The sequence below is a fragment of the Triplophysa rosa genome, linkage group LG10 (assembly GCF_024868665.1).
Source record: "Triplophysa rosa linkage group LG10, Trosa_1v2, whole genome shotgun sequence".
Classification (NCBI taxonomy): domain Eukaryota; kingdom Metazoa; phylum Chordata; class Actinopteri; order Cypriniformes; family Nemacheilidae; genus Triplophysa; species Triplophysa rosa.
Genome location: NC_079899.1, coordinates 9,016,864 through 9,039,378, shown reverse-complemented (window position 1 = coordinate 9,039,378; position 22,515 = coordinate 9,016,864). Strand labels below are relative to the sequence as shown.

General features: G+C 38.9%; 2 protein-coding genes across 2 annotated transcripts in view; both read left to right on the top strand.

The window, feature by feature from the left end:
* Positions 1–526: 526 nt before the first annotated feature.
* On the top strand, positions 527–8,520 carry plk4 (polo-like kinase 4 (Drosophila)). Its single transcript, XM_057343423.1, has 16 exons — positions 527–711; positions 1,522–1,617; positions 1,730–1,825; positions 2,249–2,363; positions 2,810–3,791; positions 3,900–3,967; positions 5,179–5,531; positions 5,619–5,723; positions 5,853–5,955; positions 6,050–6,199; positions 6,438–6,571; positions 6,645–6,739; positions 6,987–7,113; positions 7,204–7,347; positions 7,434–7,540; positions 7,674–8,520. Exons 1-16 carry the CDS (start codon positions 682–684, stop codon positions 7,771–7,773), a joined length of 2,805 nt encoding a protein of 934 aa, XP_057199406.1. The 5' UTR covers positions 527–681; the 3' UTR covers positions 7,774–8,520.
* A 392-nt stretch (positions 8,521–8,912) lies between these two features.
* The window catches only part of itpk1b (inositol-tetrakisphosphate 1-kinase b), a 45,743-nt gene continuing 32,140 nt past the window's right edge, over positions 8,913–22,515 (top strand). The window contains exons 1-3 of the mRNA XM_057343438.1: positions 8,913–9,150; positions 9,777–9,947; positions 20,250–20,274. Of these exons, the coding sequence (XP_057199421.1) occupies positions 9,853–9,947; positions 20,250–20,274 (120 nt within the window). The 5' untranslated portion in view covers positions 8,913–9,150; positions 9,777–9,852. The remainder of the gene's footprint in view (positions 9,151–9,776; positions 9,948–20,249; positions 20,275–22,515) is intronic.

Here is a 22,515-nt window from a genome sequence, read left to right as displayed (position 1 = left end):
CCACACATAACCTAAGGACTCTGCCCCGATCCCACCACACGACTAGAATTTCATAAACAAGACGGTGGGACCGTGACAAGTACATATATTTTTATATTCGTGGGGAGATACAATACAAGTGTAATAATACATTATTAAATAAAACAAAATAAAAAATGTATACAAAATAAATAAACAATAGAGAATGCATTCATCGTCACATACAAGCGTAACATAAGTTTGGCAGATGAGTTATAAAACATTTCTAAATCGGTGCAAAATAGCTTTAAAACAAGATTTAAAAAAGAATTTCGTAAACTTAAGAATTAAGAGGAAGCCAGGAACACAACAAAAGAGTATTATGCCTTATATTTTTTTGTAGTATAAACTCCAATTTTGCTAAAATATTGTCGATATTGCAGTGCGTTTACTGTATGACTTTTACTTTGACAATCTCTGTCTAGTTCCGTATTGTTCGTCATCTGGTCACCCATTGGTCCGTTTGCGCAGTGACGCCGACCACGTCGTTATGAGTTGTAACGGGCGGACTTTTTCAAAATGGAGGAAAGGCAAACATTTTGGAGGGGAAAACAATTACACAGATTAAGTGCATTTTTACACGCCATGCTCAAGTCAAAACACCGCTTATCTACGGGAAAATAAATACATTGTTCGTCGCACTGAAGAAAATATGAATTAAAAATGAGCGTTTCCATCGGGGATAAGATTGAGGTAAGTTAAGCGGTGGCTTGCGGCTCCAGAGCTAACGTTATTCAGCCTGACGAATTATTAAATGCTTTTTGGTTCTTGTGAGTTTGTTTAAAGTTCCGAATACTAAGTAAAAAAAAATCCCGGGTCTTTACTTTCGTTCATTGTTTATTTGTTATTCCTAAACACGTTCGGAAGAACATTTTAAACTCATGTTATTGTTCAGTAAGCACCGAGCCAAAATGCGTGACACGAATAACATTTTCAGTTAAATTGTCAATGTGCCTCCGACACGTTTTACCACCTACTGGGTCTCTCGCCGTCTGTTCATCCATCTGCGGTACATTTACAGTTAGTGCTGCAAAGGTGTTTTGGGAATTGCGAGCATGGAGACGGTTGCTATGCGACGGGCGGTGGCGTTAGTGTCAGGTAGAGTAGCGGGAGGAGAGCGGGAGAGTGATGAACAGATGTCACTGTCAGATGCAGGTAACTAGTGACGCGTCAACAAAGAGTGCACACTGTGCCCAACGGGATACTATTGTGGGTTTATCCGTGATCGCAACACTGTACGCAAGATGTTGGACATTATTCATTCATTCCTACAAAATCTAACAACTGAAGAAAAGGATCCACAAGATGACAGAATTTTAGCATCCTCTGTGGATCTTAACATTGAGGTAACGTTAAGAGTTTTCATGCTGAGATTTGGGTACAAAGAAACCCTCAACGGGACAAGATTGATCCCAGGGGACAGGACTGAGGTCTTGAATTGATTTGTTTTTTATTTGTGTTATTCTGCCATCTAATTCACAATGCATTCCTTTGATATTGCAGGACTTTAAAGTTCTCACCCTGCTGGGTAAAGGCTCCTTTGCATGTGTTTACAAAGCAAAATCTGTAAACACGGGCTTAGAGGTGGCAATCAAAATGGTAAGAACATGCTGTGTTTCAATCTTTTGTATAACAAGCGAGTAGGTTACCAGTGCTGTGGTCGTGCAGCATCTGTTCAAAACCGTTCAGTGTGCTGCATGTATAATTGCAGATTGACAAGAAGGCCATGCACAAAGCTGGCATGGTGCAGAGAGTCATTAATGAGGTGGAGATTCAGTGTCGGCTAAAGCATCCGTCAGTTCTTGAGGTGAGCTCATATCCTTTTCACAGACATGGATTACAAATACAGTTCTGATACAGTTTAAATCCAAGTCTTTATTTGATCAGTTTATTAAATGTTGGTACCATAAACATATATACTGCCAATATCAAAGAATATTAAAATTGTGATTTTCATTTTTTTGTTATGGAAGAATACTGGAATAGAATAAAAAAGAAAAGAAAAAAAGATGTATTAAATACAGACTTTTGCTTCTAGGTTTGTTGGGTATAGCGAGAAATGAACCAGAGAAAAGTCTATATGCAGCATGAATATAAAAATAATGTAGCATAAACGTGATATTGCGTGTTATTGTGCGTTTGGAATATTTTGTGAAGGAATATGTAACGCTAAATTATTTTTATTTAGTAGATATTGACTAAACCTGTTATTTTCACTCTCTCACTCAAGCTGTACAATTACTTTGAGGACAGTAACTATGTGTATTTGGTTCTGGAGATGTGTCACAATGGAGAGATGAGCCGCTATCTGAAAGACAGGAGAAAACCTTTTACAGAAGAAGAAGGTGAGTTTCAGCTTTATCTCTTACATTAGGGGTCTTCACCCTCTGTTAGGCCAAAGATCATTTAAGTGACTGAGAATCTGAGCAGCATCGAACCTGTTACTTGTTATATTAAACTGAATGATGGATTTTAATCCTGGTGTAATAACATGCATATAGTACTATAAAAATGTTTGACATGTTTTATGATATTTACATTGAGCTTTTTTCATTTGCTGCTTTACTGTTCTTCATGCCAGTCTGTTATTGTATTGCTGTATATCCGCATATACAGTGGCCCCAAAAAATTCAATTACACATTCATCACTTTTTTGCTGCAAAGGTCTGACCACTCAGAAATTCTAATCTGAAAACGTTGCTAAATGTATTTGTTTCTAATGATGTGTTTGAAACTTGATATTGAGTGTTTTAATATTTGTTTATATGTTGACTTCTTGTTTTGTCAACAGCGAGGCACTTCATGCATCAGATTGTAAAGGGCATGCTGTACTTACACACTCATGGCATCATGCACAGGGATCTGACCTTGTCCAACCTCCTGCTCACTAGCAGCATGAACATTAAGATCGCAGACTTTGGCTTAGCAACACAGCTAAAGCTTCCCAGCGAGAAGCACTTCACCATGTGCGGCACCCCAAATTACATTTCCCCCGAGGTGGCCACACGCAGCGCTCACGGCCTGGAGTCGGACGTTTGGTCACTGGGCTGCATGTTCTACGCGTTCCTTACGGGCAGACCACCCTTTGACACAGACACTGTGAAACACACTTTGAACAAGGTTGTTTTAGGAGAATATCAGATGCCCATGCACATATCGCAAGAAGCTCAGGATCTGATTCAACAGCTGTTGCAAAAGAATCCCACCCTCAGGCCAAGCCTCTCTGCAGTACTGGACCATCCCTTTATGACTCAAACCGGGACCACTGCAAGTAAGGACTCTGGGAACAGCGACGGAGGGTCTATAGACAGCGGCATAGCCACCATATCCACAACCTCCAACATTACCAACAGCAGCAGCGGCAGCCGACTTCAGAGGAAGACGAGGCAGGTGATTGGACACCCCTTGCCCAATCGCATGGCACCGATCCCCAGCCACTCCCATCACTCCACCAGCTCCAGTTTTAAAAGTGGCCAAGACTGGCAGCCTAATTCACAAGAAGATTTTTCCAGGATAGGATGCAGGCGAGTTCCCCTCGGCGCTGACAACGGAAGGCCTCATTCTCGCTACCTGAGACGGGCTCATTCATCAGACCGATCCGGTGCTGGGTTTAGCCACAATCAACAGGAGGCCGAGCTGGAGAGATGCCACTCGGATGAGTTGCTTTCAGGGTCTGGGTGCTTGTTCCCATCAACCTCCAGTTATAGAGATATGCCGCATAGCTACTCTGAGCAAAGACGTCTCCCCTCTCCACCTGTCAAACAGCCTGCAAAGTAAGAGGCAGAGTCTGGAATGTTAGCATATCTTAGTTTTATTATAATGTAGTTTTATATTTTCATGTTTTGTGGTTATATTCAGTGCTTTTGTTTTTTCTTTTTCAGTTCTTTCTCAACATCTGTGAGACCCCAGATGTCCGACTCTCAAACACAGCCCTGGTTAATCAATGACGGTATTACTCTTTCTTTGATTTATACAGTCTTGCAGTTTTATAGAGGGCTGGTTTGCCCTAAAAAATATAATTCTGTCATCATTACTCACCCCAATGCCATTCCAAACCAAAATGACGTTCTTTCTGTGTTCGGTGGACCACAAAAGATATTCAATATTAATAGTCATTATATGGATTAATAACACTCAGAAAGTTAAGAAATATTAATTTAATCTTCATAATCTGTATGGGCAGATATCACTCGGTATAATAATCGGTATCGGTGGAGAAATGTAGTATCGGTGCATCTTTAAAGTACGAGTAAAGTGACATTAAAATATGTGTTCTGAGTTTGTCACACAACAGAAAAGTGTGTTATTAACCACCTTGCCAAATTTGAATGGAGAAAAAGCATCCAAGTAAATAAAATTAAGTTATCAAAATCTTGGAAATATAAGCAGGACTCTGCTCTCAAACGCTGGGGGCGTCGTCCGCTGTTGGTGCTGAAGCCACACCCACTCGCGTCACTCAACCAACGTGGAGTCCCCAGCCCAGTAGGCTATATGTGAATTATGTGAATACGTTTTAAGGGAGGATTTGAATTCAAACACGCGTGAGTCGATGCGCAGTGATCCTCCTTCCATTCGCATTTTTCTCCTCCATCTATTTGCGTCAGCGTTACCATTAGCTTGTTATTTGGGGTGAGATTTGTTTAGTTGGGCAGAGTGAGAAGGTGAGAGAGCCTGAAAGCGTGCGCGTGAGTGCTTACAACCCTGAGCTCGTGATTGAGCAGACACCTGATGCCAGGTGCTCTAGTGATAGGGGAGGGGCCATACATGCTCATGATCCCCCGTTTTAGCCCCGCCCAAAAAATCCCAAACAGAGAATTGGTGAAAAACTGTTTAGCGGTTTAACTACAATTCAGTACTACATACTTCTGAGTCTTTGTAATGTGTTTCAGCAATATATTTCTAACATCTATAATGTGTTTAGAAACAATTCTCAGAATTCTCTTTACCCGGACTTTAATGAATATAATAAAAAATGCACAAAAAGTCATTTGATTTAGGTGAAAAACAGACCAAAATATAATTTTCAATTTTAAAAATTGGCTTCTTATGATAACGCCTACGGACATAATTTCAATCATTATATAAGCATCAAATAAGAAGTAAATAAAGATGTGTGTGGAAACATTTAAAGCCTTATTTTGAAAAACCTTTTACTTCAAGGGCCTTTCAAGAGGCCAGCAGATCTGAGCAGTCACAGCAGCAGTGGGAGTTTCCATGCGGGACGGGGGCCAGCTGGGACGCAAACCTCCTGCGGTGAGAAACCCAGCGGCGTTTACCCTCAGCAGCAACCCAAGCTGTTCCCTCACACCAACCCTGGGCCCTGCAGAGAGGACGGGTTCGGATCAGGGCACCCAATAGAACCTCAGAGCTACTCGGACCCGCAGTTTCCCGGTCCGCCTGTCTCCAAAGGCAAAGCAAACACGGAGAAGGAAAAAACATCCCGTAAGAAGAACTTTCCACCGCTTTGTGCGGCCAGGCTCAAGCCTATTAGACAGAAGACTAAAAACGCTGTGGTAAGCATTACTTTCCAGTCTGTGTGTCACATCATCATAGATTTGAAGTATGAAGAATGATGGATACAGTGAGTGTTTTCTTCTTAGGTCAGTATCTTGGACACAGGAGAGGTGTGTATGGAGCTGCTGAAGGGACAAGGAGCTCAGGAGAGGGTCAAAGAAGTGCTGAGGATCTCCTGTGATGGATCCACGGTGAGGGATCGTAATACAGTCATTCATGTGTGAAAACTACAAAAATCAATCATCAAATCTATACAAACAAGCTTGTTCTTAAAGTAGTCAAATATGGAAGTTAATATGCTCTTTTAACCTTGTGCTTAGGTGACTGTGTATCAGCCTAATGAAGGTAAAGGCTTTCCTGTTTTGGACCATCCCCCTTCCCCACCTGAAGACATTCTCATCTGCAGCTTTGAGGATTTACCAGGTGACATAAACCAAGATATTATTAAATCAGTTGAAATATGATTTACTCAGGTCATAAGAGCATTACAGTTATACACAACATTTGTTTCCCACAGAAAAATACTGGAAGAAGTATCAGTATGCTACCAAGTTTGTCCAGTTGGTGAAATCAAAGACTCCCAAAGTCACCTTGTACACAAAGTTTGCCAAGTGTATGTTGATGGAGAACTCTCCTAATGCAGACATAGAAGTGTGCTTTTATGACGGTGAGCGGCGTGGATAAATGATGTAAAAATCTTTTTCACTTCTTTGTTAGAGTTTGTAGTTCTGTGGCAGACCTTTTTATGCCCGAACTATATTGATAGTGCCAGAGTGTACTTTTTTTTGGAAATTTAAAGAAAATAATGTGGCTTACATGCAGTTGTCACAAGTTAAACTGGGAAGAGAAGATTAACACTTGACACAAGTATAAAAATGAGATTTTGTCTTTTCTTTTGGGGCTAGGTGCAAAAACCCATAAGACGAGCGAGCAGATGCGCGTGGTGGAGAAGAGTGGGAAGTCGTACACGGTGAAGGGTGACGTTGGGCTGACTGGACTAAATCCTGAGTGTAGACTATACATGGAGCTTTCTGAAGAGGTACTGCATTACTGAAGTGCACATATTTATACTAGGCCTGTGATAATAATGCTGAGATATTTGTCTCTGTCAGGGGCATCGAATGTGTCTGTCTTTGGAAGCGGCGATAACAGCTGAGGAGCAGCGTAGCTCTAAAAGCACTCCATTCTTTCCCATCACTATCGGCAGGTGAGCTTTGGGTTAAGACATTTTAGGACCCGTAAGATTTTTCATGTTTCACATTTTCCTGTTAATTAAGTCCATTTCCTTCATTATTTATTTTGATTCAATTTCTCTATGCAAATCATAACTTGTGGCTTGTAATTTTGACGCCAGATGTGATCTAGGCATGTTATCAAGATTCAACCATGACACTTTAGGTCTTGACTGTGATTATTTGTGACATGTTTGTTTGTGTGTGTTTGTCTGCCATCAGGAAACCCACCAATCCGGCTTCACCAGCTCCTCAGCTTCAGTGTTCATCTGCCTCGAGCCTTGTGGCACCTGCCGAGGTCGCTCAGGTGTGCCTGAGTCCACCACAGCCCCCACACATTACGCCATCAGTACGTCATGCAATGCAACTTTTCATTATTTTATAACTCTATCACACTCAGAAATATGATCAACTCTAACTGATTTGTTACTGACTCCAGATGATTTCTTACACTGGCTCAGACTTCACCACAGCCAGTGTGGCTAAAGGCAGCTCACCCCAGTCAGCCAAAGATGAACGTACAATTAACACAGGAAAGGTGCTCAAGTCCATTTTTGTACCAAACGTTGGATGGGCATCTCAGGTAGTTATTTAATTTCTTATTATTGAAGTAATAAATACATATAAAAAGCAAACACTGCTGATTTTAATTTCTTTTTTGTGTTTTAGCTTACAAGTGGTGAGGTTTGGGTCCAGTTTAATGATGGGTCCCAGCTAATGGTCCAAGCTGGTGTCTCCTGCATCACTTTTACTTCCTCTGATGGACATATCACCAGGTAAAGCTTTCATCTAGAAATGATTTAAAGATCGTGAATCTTCATTCACAACATGAAAAATAATATAGTGGGCGAACATGATTTGGTCGTAAAAATATTGGATATTATTCTCATAATATCTTTTTCTTCTCAGGTATAAAGAGAACGAGAAGTTACCAGAGCTGGTCAAAGAGAAGCTGCATTGTCTCTCCACCATCCTGGGACTCCTGGCCAGCCCTGCTGTCAGATGCTGAGAAAAACAAATCACATCACGCCAAACAAACGCAGAGTTCATGTGACCTTAGCAGTTGTGTTTTTTATGTCACATTAGACTAATGAAAATGAGTGTTTGTAAATACATTTTTTAACCTTTGTACATATAGTCCCAAAGATTATGAAAATTATATATTTTTTATGTTGTACATAATGGGTTTCCTGTCTTTGTCTTGTGTATTTAGATGTGCGTGGTGCCTTTTTTTCTACCAGTTGAGTTGTGTCCTCGGCTTTTCAATGAAATGTTAGATATACAAACATTAAACATCTGCTGCCTGCCTGGTGTATAAACTGGTCAAACTGTTTTTTTTTCCGTGCTTTATTTAGTACTTGTGGACGAATCTTAACATTCGAACTGGTAACAATATTATTACAAAATATATTTTGTATTAAAATTGATTCTTTAGGACTGTTAATATGTAATGCTACATTGTGACAATATAGTGTACCCCCTCCTCCAAGTTCTAGTAGCCTACTGTAATGTTGAAAAGGATTCTATACACTTGGAAGAGGAAGTGCACTTTTAAGCACACCATATATTGGTGAAATTGGTTGGGTTAGATTTGATTAGATGATATTAATAAAAAACGCAGTTTTCATGAACATGGTGACCTTTGTTTGCTGTATAAAAGTTGGCAATTGAGTACCTTTGAAGTCGTTCATTCAGATGACAACTATTTTATATTGTTATTTTATTGTAAATTATTTTGTATTGAATGAAATTAAAACTTCTCAACCGTTAAGTCTTTGCCGAAGTCTACCGGAAGTAAAGTTTGGACCACATAACGTTTGTGGTCTGTATATTTTATAAACTCTTCAGAAAATATGTTTTTGTTCAGCATATCCAGTTAGGACTATAACATTTTGTATACAAGAACATTTAAATCAGTTATCTTTCATACAAGACATTTTGATCACTTCTTTCGATCTTCAAATATAAGCTCAAAAGGTAACTACAGACCCAGAGCGGAATAACGTTACATTTTTCATAGCTAGTCCACGAAGTTCTCCCTTTAACAGGACGTGTTACACTGGCGCCCTCTAGCGGTAACGGTTAAGCAGCAACGTCACCACAGTGATTCATCAGCAGCAGCGCGGCACTGAACAGCACACACCGCCTGTCATGCTTTAAGAGCAGCAACCCCCCCCCCCCACACACACGTTATCCGGACTGAACTGAGCCCAGCCCCACCTCTGGACTGAGATCAGATCGCATTCAACCCATCTGATCATCATCAGAGCACCTTTAACTCGCAGTCTCAGCGACAGACTAGACAGCTACACGAGTCATGGAGACCAGACTGCCCTCCAGCTAGCTAACTGCTATCTGATCGGAGCCCGAAAAATGCACTAGACAGGTATTTATACCACTCCGTCTGCCTTGCAAAAGTGTCGACCGGGAATAAAACAAGAGCGGGAGATTTCTGACAAGCATCAGTTAGATTTGAGATGATCTGAGGTGATAGTAGGTGGAGTGCTAGCTTGTTTGTGCTGCTGTTGTTGAATGAGCTGTTTATGGCGGATTTCAGGAGTCCTCTCGGGTCTCTGGTGTTGTTTTCTGGTTTTTAAAATGAAATATGCTTAAGATTAAGAGCTAACTGTATTCGGTACAGTAACAGTTACATTAAACCCAGAGCAGAGTCTCAACTCCAGGTCAGCTGCCTTCCTGGACAGCATTTCTGGACGTTACAGGCGATTTCCTCTGAGACGAATCAACTGTGCGAACGATAACGTAAACGCATGTAAAGCATCAAACGTTCAAATCAAACCTCGTGTCGCGAACTTCGAGGAATATTACAAAATATGGTCAAGTAGGCAGCTCGCTTGGTTTTGAGACACAGTCATGGAGATTTACAGCATCACTTTGGAGAGGACCTGTTCTTCACTGGCTTATTTCAGCATCTCTTTATTCTTCTTTATCAACACTCTTTGAGAGGTTATAGGTTTGTATTTAATTGACTGATCATCTGCTTTGGCTCTACAGGAGTTGTGTAATAAGACTGTTTCCTGTTTTCACTGGAGTGACATTTGCTGTCACATCTGGCCATCAGTGGTTGAAGATGCAGACCTTCCTGAGAGGCAGACGAGTGGGCTACTGGCTCAGCGAGAAGAAGATGAAGAAACTCAATTTCTTGGCGTTTGCGGAGATGTGCAGGTGAGGGCAGACTGTAGATCTATCTATGTTTTGGATGTTTTCCTGCGTGTTTCCATGTGAGAGCGCAGAAAGTTGTTGGTTGCCGTGGGGTTGTTTCTGCGCTTGTGATCAGCAGATCATCTAAAGACAACAGTGTCTGTTCTTTGTTCTGACATTAGTGCTCGTGTTGAACCTGATTTCAGAGGATTTTGAAGTGTAAGAGAGATCCAGGAAGCTAGGTTGCCTGAGGTTGTGTAAACCTGTGTGCAACAAGAACCCATGCTAAGACACGCCTAAGACGTTGTTGTCCTTACTGTCAAAAAAGAACATTTTAGCGAAAGTTTCTTAAATAACATTTCTTCAACTGCAAATCATGAGATTTCCATGAAAGTTACAGTTACAAAGGCCATTTAAAGGGACAGTTTACCTAAAATAAAAATTGTAATCTCATTTATTCACCCTCATGCTGTTCAAAACCTGTATATGACTCGTTCATCTGTGGAACACCGATGACGATATTTTAAGAAATGTCTCAGTGGTTTGTGTCCATACAATGGAGGTCAATGGGGGCCAGTGTCGTTTGGTTACCAACGTTCTTCAAAATATCCTCTTGTGTTCTGCACAAGAAAGAAAGCCATACAGGTTTGGGGCTGTCGCGATAAACCGACGATAAATATCACGTGATTTAAGCACGGCTTTTGAGTGAAGTACGGGAAAATGCTGCTGCACCCGAAAGCCAGAGGGCGCTCTCGTGCGGAAACTCCAAATACGCACTGCAGAAGAAGACCATAACACGAATCTAGGAAATGCCCATGGACATCTTTTTGTCACTGTTACTCAAGCCTCATCAGGTATTTTTATGATAATAAAGTATATAATGATCATGTTTGACGGGTGTTGCTTTTTCAAATGCACATTATAAGCGACTCAAACTCACACTGCTTTTAGATCGAGCAGCATTTCCTACTGATCCCAGAGCCGTGCTTCACGGACAAGCTACGCATTAAAAAAATATCAACACATTGCATATGGCAGGCAGCTTGATTTCAATGGGATTTAGTGGTATCGCGATAATTGGGGTGAATAAATAATAGGGGCGCAACGGTACGCGTATTCATACCGAACCGTCACGAGCTGTCGAGGGGAATATTCCAAAATGAAGTTATCATTCCTATACCCTACTCCCTTTGAAGGGCAGAGCCCTTGTAGTTTAGACTTTGGAGTGAACAGGGCATTTGCGTGCCATTATGTAGACGTTTGGTTTGCACTTGGCAAAGTAAGCGACGTAATTTCCACATTATCTTCAGCTGGCATGTTCCTGTGAAGCAGATGTCGCTGTTTTAATGGCGTAATTTAAGCATAAAACCTAACTGTTTGCAAAGAAACATACATTTTCTATTTTAAAAAGTTTTTAAAATATGCTATATAATATATAAACACTAATATATATAAAACCTTAAAACAGCGACATCTGCTGACGGACAAAATGCTGCATTGTCACGTGAACATGCCAGCTGAAGATAATGAGGAAATTACTTGGCTTCCTTTGCCAAGTGCATTCCAAACGTCTACATAATGGACGTTCACTCCAAAGTCTAAACTCAGAGGGATCTGCCCTTCGAAGGAGTAGGGCATAGGAATGATGACTATATTTGGAATGTTGCCTGTGACGGTTCGGTACGAATACACATACCGTTACACCCCTAATAAATAATGAAATTGTTTTCATTTTTAGGTGAACTATCCCTTTAAGAACCATTATTCTTAACAGTTTGTGGTTGCATTCGTGGTGTGCTTTATCATAAGGGTAGTTTGCTTGTTAAAAAACAGAACAAGTTGTAAAAGGGCCATTGTTTGCTGTATTTCCATCAAACCGGTGTTTTGTTCCTCACAGAGTGTGTTTTGGCTAATGCGTATGCTGTGTAAACTGTGGTACCCTTGAATGATTTTACACGGTGTGTTGAGGTGACCAGTCCTAACCCTATTCCTGACCAACACTTTTATACGAGTTTGCAATCACACATATTGCTTTAGTAATCATTAAAGGGTCTCTGGATTATTAGTCAGCAGTCAGAGAATACGAGAGACAGCAGACTGGGAGAAGGAGAGAGAGATTTGGCATAGTAAGCACTCCAAGAGCTTGGCTTCTGTGTTTGAATGGGCTGTGAAACTTGAGTGAACTGAATTGTTGGACCGGCAAAGGGTTAAGGTTACACACAGGACTTTGTGTGAATAGTAAATGTGTGTGGTAGAGTGAAAGATTGTGTGTGTGTGTAGTTCTTTTTAGTGTGTCCACTCGTTGCTTGTGCTCCACTGTCTCTCTCCAGCTGAATGAACAATTGTGTAATGTGTGAAGCTAGTGTTGCATCGGATTTCCTCAGCGGCCAGAGACTTTGTGTGTGTGTGTGTAATTGTGTGACTGAGCTGGGAGAAAGTGAAGGAAAGAGTGAATTGAACAATGCGATCACTGTAAGAGTCAACACTGGACAGGGAATATTGGGATGTATTTTTGTTCCACATGTAAATTATTTCAGTATTTAATGATTGTTTCCTGTGATGAATATTAAGTATGTTTGTAATGTACTTTGGCTGTATAGAGTTTGTTAATCCATTTTTAATCCATCGCGTTGAATGTTGTGCCATCTTGGTAGGATGGCTACTAGTGTGTTCAATGCAGTGTTTTGTTTTTCTGGATGGATTAGGAAATATAACTATGGCAGGTCTGCAAAAACTGCAATGGCATTACACAGAGTTGTTCAGGAAAAGCCCCTGGTTCTTTCACCTTCGATTTCTCCGTATATCCATCAAAACAAGTAACGGTACATATCAAAACAATAATAGCAGTGGAGTATTATCCTCCCAAGATGGCGGCACCACTGCAACATGCAACATTGGGTGTGACGTCAGCTTCACATTCTCTATTGGTGACCTTCTGACTAGCACAGATTTAAACTGTTTTGTGGATTAAATTTGTAATCTCTTCATAACCTCCTCAACCAAATTACTCGAGCTGTCCAGATACAATCTGAGTTAAGGACAGATCTGTTGAGTATTAGTTATAACTGCCTTGTCACATTACTAGGCCCAAATATATTGCATCATTTTCTAGGACAGGCTTTATGACATTCATCCCGCTGTGAGCTCTAATCTAGATTTCCCCAGAGGGCTTGATGTACTTGTGAGTGACCAGATGACAGTAATAGACAAATTTAATTGCTTTCATCACAGATGTGCTTTATCACTGGCATTTTAAGGAATTGTGTTTGAACGTGGAGTTCCCCAAGCTGCCATTTTAAATGCAATGAAAGCAAATGGGATTTGAGTGTGTTGGGCTCTAAAAATGACTAAAAGCACCACAGAACTGTAATAAAAAAGTGATTCATACAACCATCAATGTTTAAACAAATATCAACTCAGCCATATAAAATATAAGTAATATATATTATAGTAATATAAGTAAAACTACATATATAAAAATGTCACAATTCACTCAAGAGACCCACTATATAATATTAAGCTTAAGGTTAAAAAACCTTATCTATTTAATCATGAACGACTCTCTCTCTGTTCCTTCCTCATTTCGCAATCACTAACCTGACAGCTGTTGTTCAAGTTTATTTGTAACCAGGGCAACAAGTGAGGCTTAGCAACAACAGATGAGTAAAAAAATGAATCAGTTTGGGGTTTTGGTAACCATGAATATTCCTCCTGTTAAAGTGTGGGGATGTGTCCTGTCCCAGACAGGTGATGGTTGTGATTATTCCCCATTCATTCATGCTCCGGGGGAGTAAACACATGTCTGGGGAGGTTGTGTTTGTACTCTTTAAGCAATGAGGTCACCGTCTCCAGTCTCCACCAACCCCCCGTCATAGCTTATATTAAGATATAAATCAGATGTATGTTATTATTTTAAAGTATGGTAGAGCAAAAGGAGGAACATGAGTTTTGCTTTCAAAATGATTATTGGATTATTTCTTTTTTTTTAACATTGTTATGAATAAACAATGCTTGTTTGCATGGTAATCGCACTTCTTTTGTGGTAAGTGTCGCTGAAGATGTGCCCACGGCGCTGTTCAGCATTGTGGCACACCACATGGCACTGTATTTCATTTTGTATTGTTTGTCCTGTAAATAATTTTCTTTATAATACACTATTATTAATAGTTGATTTGAAATAATCAATTATTGAAATTCACATCATTTCTGCCAGTCACCTCTTTTTCTGGGTATTCCAGACATCTCTTCGTGACTAGCTTGATGCAACCAAACCAAAAATGCTGTGTGACTATATCTGACAGGAAGTTGAGGTGCCATATCGACATAATGTATGCAATCGTATTATTAAGGAAGTTGGCGGATCTGTAACGGTTGGTGAAGCCACTCTTGTGCACATGTTTTCCAAGCTGAAGATATGAATGTGCTCGCAGAATGCTGGATATTATCTTTTACTGTGAATCACATATAAGGTTGTTTGCATTTTATTTATGTATTTATTTATTTATACATACTGTGCTTAACAAATTTATTAGACCACCACCGATATATCGTGTAATAATTCTTATGCTCTAAACAGAATACTAAACAGTTTTATACTAACCGGAAGTATATCGGTTTCCCAGACGAGCGCAAATGACGTCCGCACTGCACAATGCGTGTGAATAAAAATCAGTTTGTACATTGTACGTTTAATGTAGTTTTCAGGTGGTTTGCCCAGCGTTATTTTAGTCATCATCAGATTGAAGCGTTAACACTCCGCAGGAGAGTTTTGCTTGAGCAGCTTCTGATAGCCCCGTCTCCCTTCCGCTATGTAAGCGAAACTGCGACCGTTGAGTGCGTGAAGTGTCCACAGTTCCACACTACATAAAGTGCATCATCCGGGTACTTAAAGGGGTCATATGGCACAAATACATGTTTTTCTGTGTCTTTGGTGTATTATAAATTTGCCCATGCATGTATTAGTAGGGATGTAACGATTCACTCAGCTCACCATGCGATGCGATTCACGATACGATTTAGGGCTGCAACTAACGATTATTTTAATTGTCGACTAATCTACAGATTATTTAAAAAAATTTTTAAAAAATAATCTACAGATTATTTTTTCGATTAGTCGACTAATCTACCGATTATTTTTTTATTATTAATCTAATAAAGATTTTTTGGATTACTTTATTAATCCTTTGGCAAACTTTGCAAATAAACAATAAGTTCTACTATTTTCTTACATTATAAAGCAAATCATACTTTTTACTCCACTACATCTTATAAATAAATATTGTTGTTTTAACATTTTAATCCGTGTTTACATTAAAATCACTATTTTCTTTTAATTAAGTAGTTTTAATTTTAAAAGTAAAAAAAAGACTGATTTTTTATGTACTTACTGTATTAAAGGTAAAAAAATGAAATAAACTTAGCTCTGTATACTGTGGTAGGCTATATGAGACCAGTTTTTTTTATTGCATTTATGCTTTTTGTTGTCCTTATGTTGTTCCAATTGCTTCCATTGTTTCCCTCATCTGTAGGTCGCTTTGGATTAAATCGTCTGCTAAATGACTAAATGTAAATGTAAAAACATAAAAATACTAGAGCATGATATACACGTGCTGGTCTAATTTTGACCAACTTTATGGAAATGCACATTTCATTTTCCAACAGGACTTGGCACCTGCACACAGTGCCAAAGCTACCAGTACCTGGTTTAAGCACCATGGTATCCCTGTTCTTAATTGGCCAGCAAACTCGCCTGACCTTAACCCCATAGAAAATCTATGGGGTATTGTGAAGAGGAAGATGTGATATGCCAGACCCAACAATGCAGAAGAGCTGAAGGCCACTATCAGAGCAACATGGGCTCTCATAACACCTGAGCAGTGCCACAGACTGATCGACTCCATGCCACGCCGCATTGCTGCAGTAATATTAAGTAATATTCTAATTTTCTGAGATACTGAATTTGGGATTTTCATTAGTTGTCAGTTATAATCATCAAATTAAAAGAAATAAACATTTGAAATATATCAGTCTGTGTGTAATGAATGAATATAATATACAAGTTTCACTTTTTGAATGGAATTAGTGAAATAAATCAACTTTTTGATGATACTGTAATTATGACCAGCACCTGTATGCTCTGTATTTTTTTCCTCCAAGTAATATACGACTCTATTTTCAGGCTCATAATGTAATTGAGTGTCGTTAAAGCGAGCCCGCGCGGGCACCTTGAACTCAGAATTATGCGCTTAATGCATTCGCTTCGTTATTTACAGTTATGCGCATCCCGGACGCACAATGATGCGCTTAAAGCACCTACTCCTTCTGAAGTCCCGGGGATAATTTTGCTCCCCAAACAAATAGTTATAACACAACAAGAAGAGTTGATGTGTTACATGTTTAACACATAGTGCGTTGCATCAATCCAACAGTTTACAGTTAAATCAGAGGTTTAAAAAGAGATATTTCGTATGAAGACGCAAAATATTCAGACCGCTTCCAGTGCTTCTAATAAGCTAAACTACAGTCAACGAGTAACGTTAACTCAGTCTCTAGCAAAATACATTTTAAACAAAACCATAGACTATCATCTTGTCATTATGAAGAATAATGAAAACATTGGAACATGTTGGAAAGAGTAGCGTCCTGACCGTCACCGTACACACGCATGCTGACTGGAGATTGACAGACAGCACCTCTGTCTACAGGTCAGAGTTTCTTCATTATGCTATATTGGTTTATTCCTCGCATAAAGCTATCGAATGACATAAAAAGTGCATTGGTGGTTTCATGATAGTTAGTCCTTTTTGAAGCTTAAGAGTAATTTAAGCAGGGTCACAATCTGCAAAGGTTCACGTACACTAATTTACACTAGTACAATAGCGTTAATGTAAATCATTAATGTAAAGCGTAGTGTTAAAATAAAGTAATTTATTATTAAAGTCTACATCTACGTGCCCCTCTCCGTCCGTTTGTGATTGCGTGTCCATGCTGTGATGATCGCATTTCAGGGGTAACTTAACGTTAGGGGGAATTCCTCCGTCCATTCACTAACTTACTGCGTCCGAGGCTACACTGCGTCCGGGTGTATTATACTTCTGCTGATTCACTTACACACGCCCGGAACAGAAACTGCTATTATAAGCAGATAAACGTAAATAATACGACGCGTCGACGCATTTCACGCACGTCGTTGCAGCACTAATACGATTTATTCACGGTTTATTTTTAATGAGTTGAGACAAATTAGAAATGAACACATGCCCTTTTATTATTTATCAAATGCAGCACATTTCTTTGTAACATAAAAATATATTTTATGTCAAATAACAAAACTAAACTGCAATTTTGAAACAAATTCCCCCCCCAAAAATGAATAATTCAAAAGTCTCTTTAATATAAACAAACTAAGACTGTATTTGCTTTTCTTGGATTTTTTACACTTAAAGCGACCCTAACACACGCGGTTTCTGCCAATCTCATATTAATCTTGAGTACCTATAGAGTAGTATTACATACTTCATATCTTCGAAGAGTATTTAGTTTGATCGCATTTATAAACGATAGATACAGCTGTACGATTATTTCCGAAAGCATACGGCGCGTGCGGGGGGGGAGGGGTAGGCTGAACTAAAGCATGTGCGCATGCATGGCACACCGTTGCACCACCCCTTTAAGAAATATCAGCATATCCACGTTTTCCAAGTTTGCAGTAAACATGCACAGACCTTGTGTTTCTGTTATGGTTTATCCGCCAGTATGTATAAACTCATTAGTCACAGTAGTATTTCTAGTAGTATGATAATTGTTGTTGTTTTCCATTAATTTTCCAAATAATTTTTTTATTCAGATGCCCAACTACAGTCAATAACAACAGAGACTGTGGTAAAGGACATAAAACCATGCCAGCAAGAATGAAACGGTTTAGTTATTATGTGTGAAAAAATACTATTTAGTTATCTCAGTTTGTTATTTGCCTAATAAGTGACCATATTTTTTTATTTCCAACAAAAAAAATTGTTTTCTTTATTATGATAGGTGGTCTAATAAATTTCTTAAGCATTGTATGTGTTTATAAAAAAAAATTCAAACAGTTTTAAGACCAACTACACTGGAATAGTTTTGTTTTTTATTATTTATGTATTCATTTAATGTTATTAGAAGCGGCCATTTGTTATTTTGTTTATTATTACTACCCCCAAAATATTCAAGTAATATAAAAAATGATAAAAGCGACTTCAGTGGTGAGTAAAGGGTGAAAGAATCTTCATTTTTGGATGAACTATTCCTTTAGCACCAAGAGCAAGTTAGTTCATGTTGGTTAACTAACAATAAACAATACAGCATTTACATTTCTTAATACATTAATACAGTTGTCATTAATATATTATCATAATACATAAGTCAAAAATTGCATCTAATAAAACAAGTTAATTGACAACCAACATGAAAAAACAGTTTTATTTTATAGTAACTTATATCAACCAAAACAATGCACAATATTTTGGAAAGAAATGCTTGCGTGCTATAGGGCAAAATGTGTGTATCACTCTGCTGTGTTCGTATTTCCACACCATAGGAGTTCCAGACCAGAGTATCAGAGTTTATTATATTAGCCCTCTTAGATTAATGAGAAAATGTATTATGTCTGTGTGCCTGAAACTGAGCACATTGTTCTTTGGAGTCACCTCATTTCATAGTCAAAATAAAAGATTAGATGCTCACCATGTTTTATTTTCTTTTTTCATTAATTCTGCTTCAGCTGGATAACAGAACGAAACCTAGCAATGAAATTTAAGCTACATTTACATCTGTCCATATCTCTAAATCCAACAGCCTTGGTCTGTCACCATGACGAAACGTAGTCAAAACTCTCGAGTCGTCTTGCACAATACTGCTGTTAGATTGTCTTGGCGTGTTTTAGCTTGTTTTAGCTCAGATTTTTTCCCTTTACGTTTGGCAGTTCATTGTGAGATTAGAATAGCGTAGGATAAATGAACCTATAGTTGCTCCCATTTAGTTGCTATTGAGTGCCCGTAGACTGTGTTTAAAAGTCAGAGGTCCCTGACCACAATAAAAATGTTTTATATTTTCTGAATTACTCTTCTTTCACAAGGAATGTCCTTTTCCCATCCGCTGGCACAGGTTTTGTTGAATGTAATTCTGACAGCATACTCCACATTCAGGAGGAGTTGAAGCATGTGTGTTCTGTTCTCTCTGACAGACCCAATGATTTCCAGGCAAGCACTGGGGCTTTGTCAAATTTAACCACAGCTTAAAACTCAAGGATATTTCTGGATATTTTTTTCAGTTTCCATATCCAGAAGGCTGTGCAGAGATTTTTTTTAATCTGTCTCCCACCAACACAATCCTCCTCCCAATAATGAATTTCCATGTGTCCCCACATAGAAATCTCTCTTAACAGAATCAAAAACTTCGCTTCATACGGATTATGTATACTGAAATTTACTGCATCTCCAAAAAGCTTTCCAATCAACATACTTTATTATAAAATATCCTTTTAATTAGTTAAATTGTTGAGATATTTATAACCAACTACTTGAGGTATACTTAGGTTTAATAGTTCAGACATTTAAAGCTAACTTTATCACCTCCTTGAGTACTCAGGTTTGGTAGAGGAATGTATGAACACCTAAGCATAGGGCTGTGTACGATTAACCGAAATATAGTACTTCACCTTGTGAGTGAAGTACGGTAAAATGCTGCTGCACCCGAAAGCCAGAGGGCGCTCTTGTGCAGAAACTCCAAATACGCACTGCAGAAGAAGACCATAACACACATAGTTCTAAGAAATGCCTAAGGACATGTTTTTATCACTGTTCCTCAAGCCTCCTCAGGTATTTTCATGATAATAAAGTATATTTATAATGATCATGTTTGACGGGTGTTGCTTCTTTAAATGCACGTTATAAGCGACTCTTTGGTGAAGCTAGCATTTGGGCTATTAGCAACATGGTATGTAACATTGACTAGCGCTAGATTTGTGACAGTTGTTTCTTGTTGTGTGCCGTCTCAATGTTTTTCGCAGGCAGGTTGATGTCCGTGTTTGTCTACACGTTGGAGCACATACCAGCTGTAGCTTGTGTTGTGTTTCCAACAGCCAGTAGAACTGTGCTTGTCTGGATCTCAACTCAGTGTTGCTAAGCAACAGATATTTTTATCCAAGCTTCATTTTCATGTCAGAAAGTAATACGCTATGATGATATCTTGAATTAAAAAAATTCTATTTAATATTCTTTCCTTGTGTACCTGCTTTCTCCAGAGCATCTAAATAAAATAACAATTATTGTTTTGTTTTCTTTCTTTCAGAAAAAGAGGGATAGAAGTTGTTCAGGTAAGTGTGTTTCAACTCTGTTTCTATATCTATTTTTCTGTAGCTGTTGACCTATTTCAAAAACACTCCCATCAGTTCTATCAAGTGAATAGAATTAGTCCTGAATTTAATCCTGCTTAGAGTGCAAAAGTGACTGTCAATGAACAAAACTTTCACTTCGAAGCAAATAATATATAACAATGTCCCATATATTTCATAAACGTTAAAAGCGTACATAATCCTCTCTGTTAATGCTAGCATTGCATTGCATCGTTTGTCCTAGCTAACTATGTTAGCATAAACATATGCTAAGGTTCAATAATATTATCCACCACTCTACTCTTCTATAAAATTTAAGTTTTTAGGGAAGTCGTCCCACTTAGTGGCCATACAGTTGAAAGGAAGACCCAGAATTTCGACGAACCAGATTGTTAAAGGACTTGGCAATAATAATAATGCATTTTATTTATAATGCGCTTTTCTTGCACCCAAAGTGCTACAACAAGTAAATGCATCCATTATTAAGAAATACAAGAACAAAACATCAATAAAGACAATAATAATAGTACAAATAATCATAAATAATAAATGAGTGGAACATCGCAAAGCAATGGACTTTTTGCCAACTTAGCAACCGCCTTTTACTGCCCTAGAAACCATCCTGGCAGCTGCACAGAACACCTTAGCAACCACATAGCTTTCAGTCGTTTCCTGTCTTGCTCTTGACGTAATCATTTTTTATGTGCGTGTTCACTGGGACATTCACTGTAATCTGGAGGTCACATCAATGCATGCGAGTATCCAAAACCCCAGTAGTCCCCTGAGGCTGACCTCACGTTTTTTTAAAGTGTGGGAAAAAAAGGCAGGACTCTATGGTGAATAAATAGGCAGGCACAGGCTTTTTGGAATTCCCTTCAGCCCCCACAATGTATTTAAACAAAAATTGTGAGAATCTCCCATTGATTTATGTTGTCTATAATGAAGGCTAATTATATTTAGGGATGATTCGAAATGGCTTTGTCAGTTAGTGCGGTTGGGTAATTTTATGTATTTATTTAACTACACACCCCAAATATACCCTTTACAGACACCATTTAAGTTGCATGTTTAGATTTGACAGTGCGTGACCCGTTTATCAGTTCCTCCGGGACTTTGCAATTGCAGAATACTATTAAAAATCAAGCAATCTCCGCAGTATTTGTGGCAGCTTGCAATACTTATAAATTGCAGCAGATTTGGCAACACTCTGACAAAGCATGCTTTGCCTACAGCTAAAATATTAAAAATGATTAATGAATTCAAATTATTTTTTATTTTGTGTTAAATTGGAAATTGTTGAAGTAATTGTTGAGGGATTATTTTCAGCATTCTCTTTTTACAGGGTCTTAAAAAGTCTAAAAAATTCTTAAACTCCAAAATCAAAATTTTAGGCCTTAAAAAGTCTTAAATTCACTGAAGTATTGTGTTCTATGTCTTAAATCATTTTAAACCGATCTTAATTTTCCTACGGCCATGTAGCGCTACCTCTAATGCAGAGATCGCGTTAACTGAAAATTCTCCATCATTGACAAAAACATTTTTACCAGTGATGGAAAAATCTGAAGACCGTCAGTCATTTTGTCGGATTACAATAAGGGCAATTTGTCACTCCCCGTTTTGTCATTTCCTTTCATTAGAGCGTGATCGTAGGCTACTACCCCTGCCCTGAACATGATCGCAAAGGGGCGTGTGTTTCCCATTCATTGGCTTTCTTACAATGCCTGGTCCGTTTTGGAAAATGCACGCATGGTCAGACGAGACTCGCGGTGCAGATGCATCTGTCACAGACCACACCACACGCGTGCACGCATACACACAAAGGCGTGTAACGTTAGTGGTGCTGAGTTTACAGAGTTTTTTCCTTCAGAAAAGCGAATAGTGTCTTTTTGGATAAAACCTTAAAGCGGCCCTAACACACACGGTTTCTGCCAATCTCATATTAATCTTGAGTACCTATAGAGTAGTATTGCATACTTCGTATCTTCGAAGAGTATTTAGCTTGATCACATTTATAAAAGATAGATACAGCTGTACGATTATTTCCGAAAGCATACGGCGCGTGCGGGGGGGACCCATTGCTAACAAAACACAGACATCAGTTTCACTCACCGCATGCGGTTCATGTCCAGCATCTTTTAGCGCTGGGACGGCTCCATATATCAGTTTCAAACGATCTCCAAATCCAGCGTTATATCCACCGTTTATATAACATTCATCACCCAA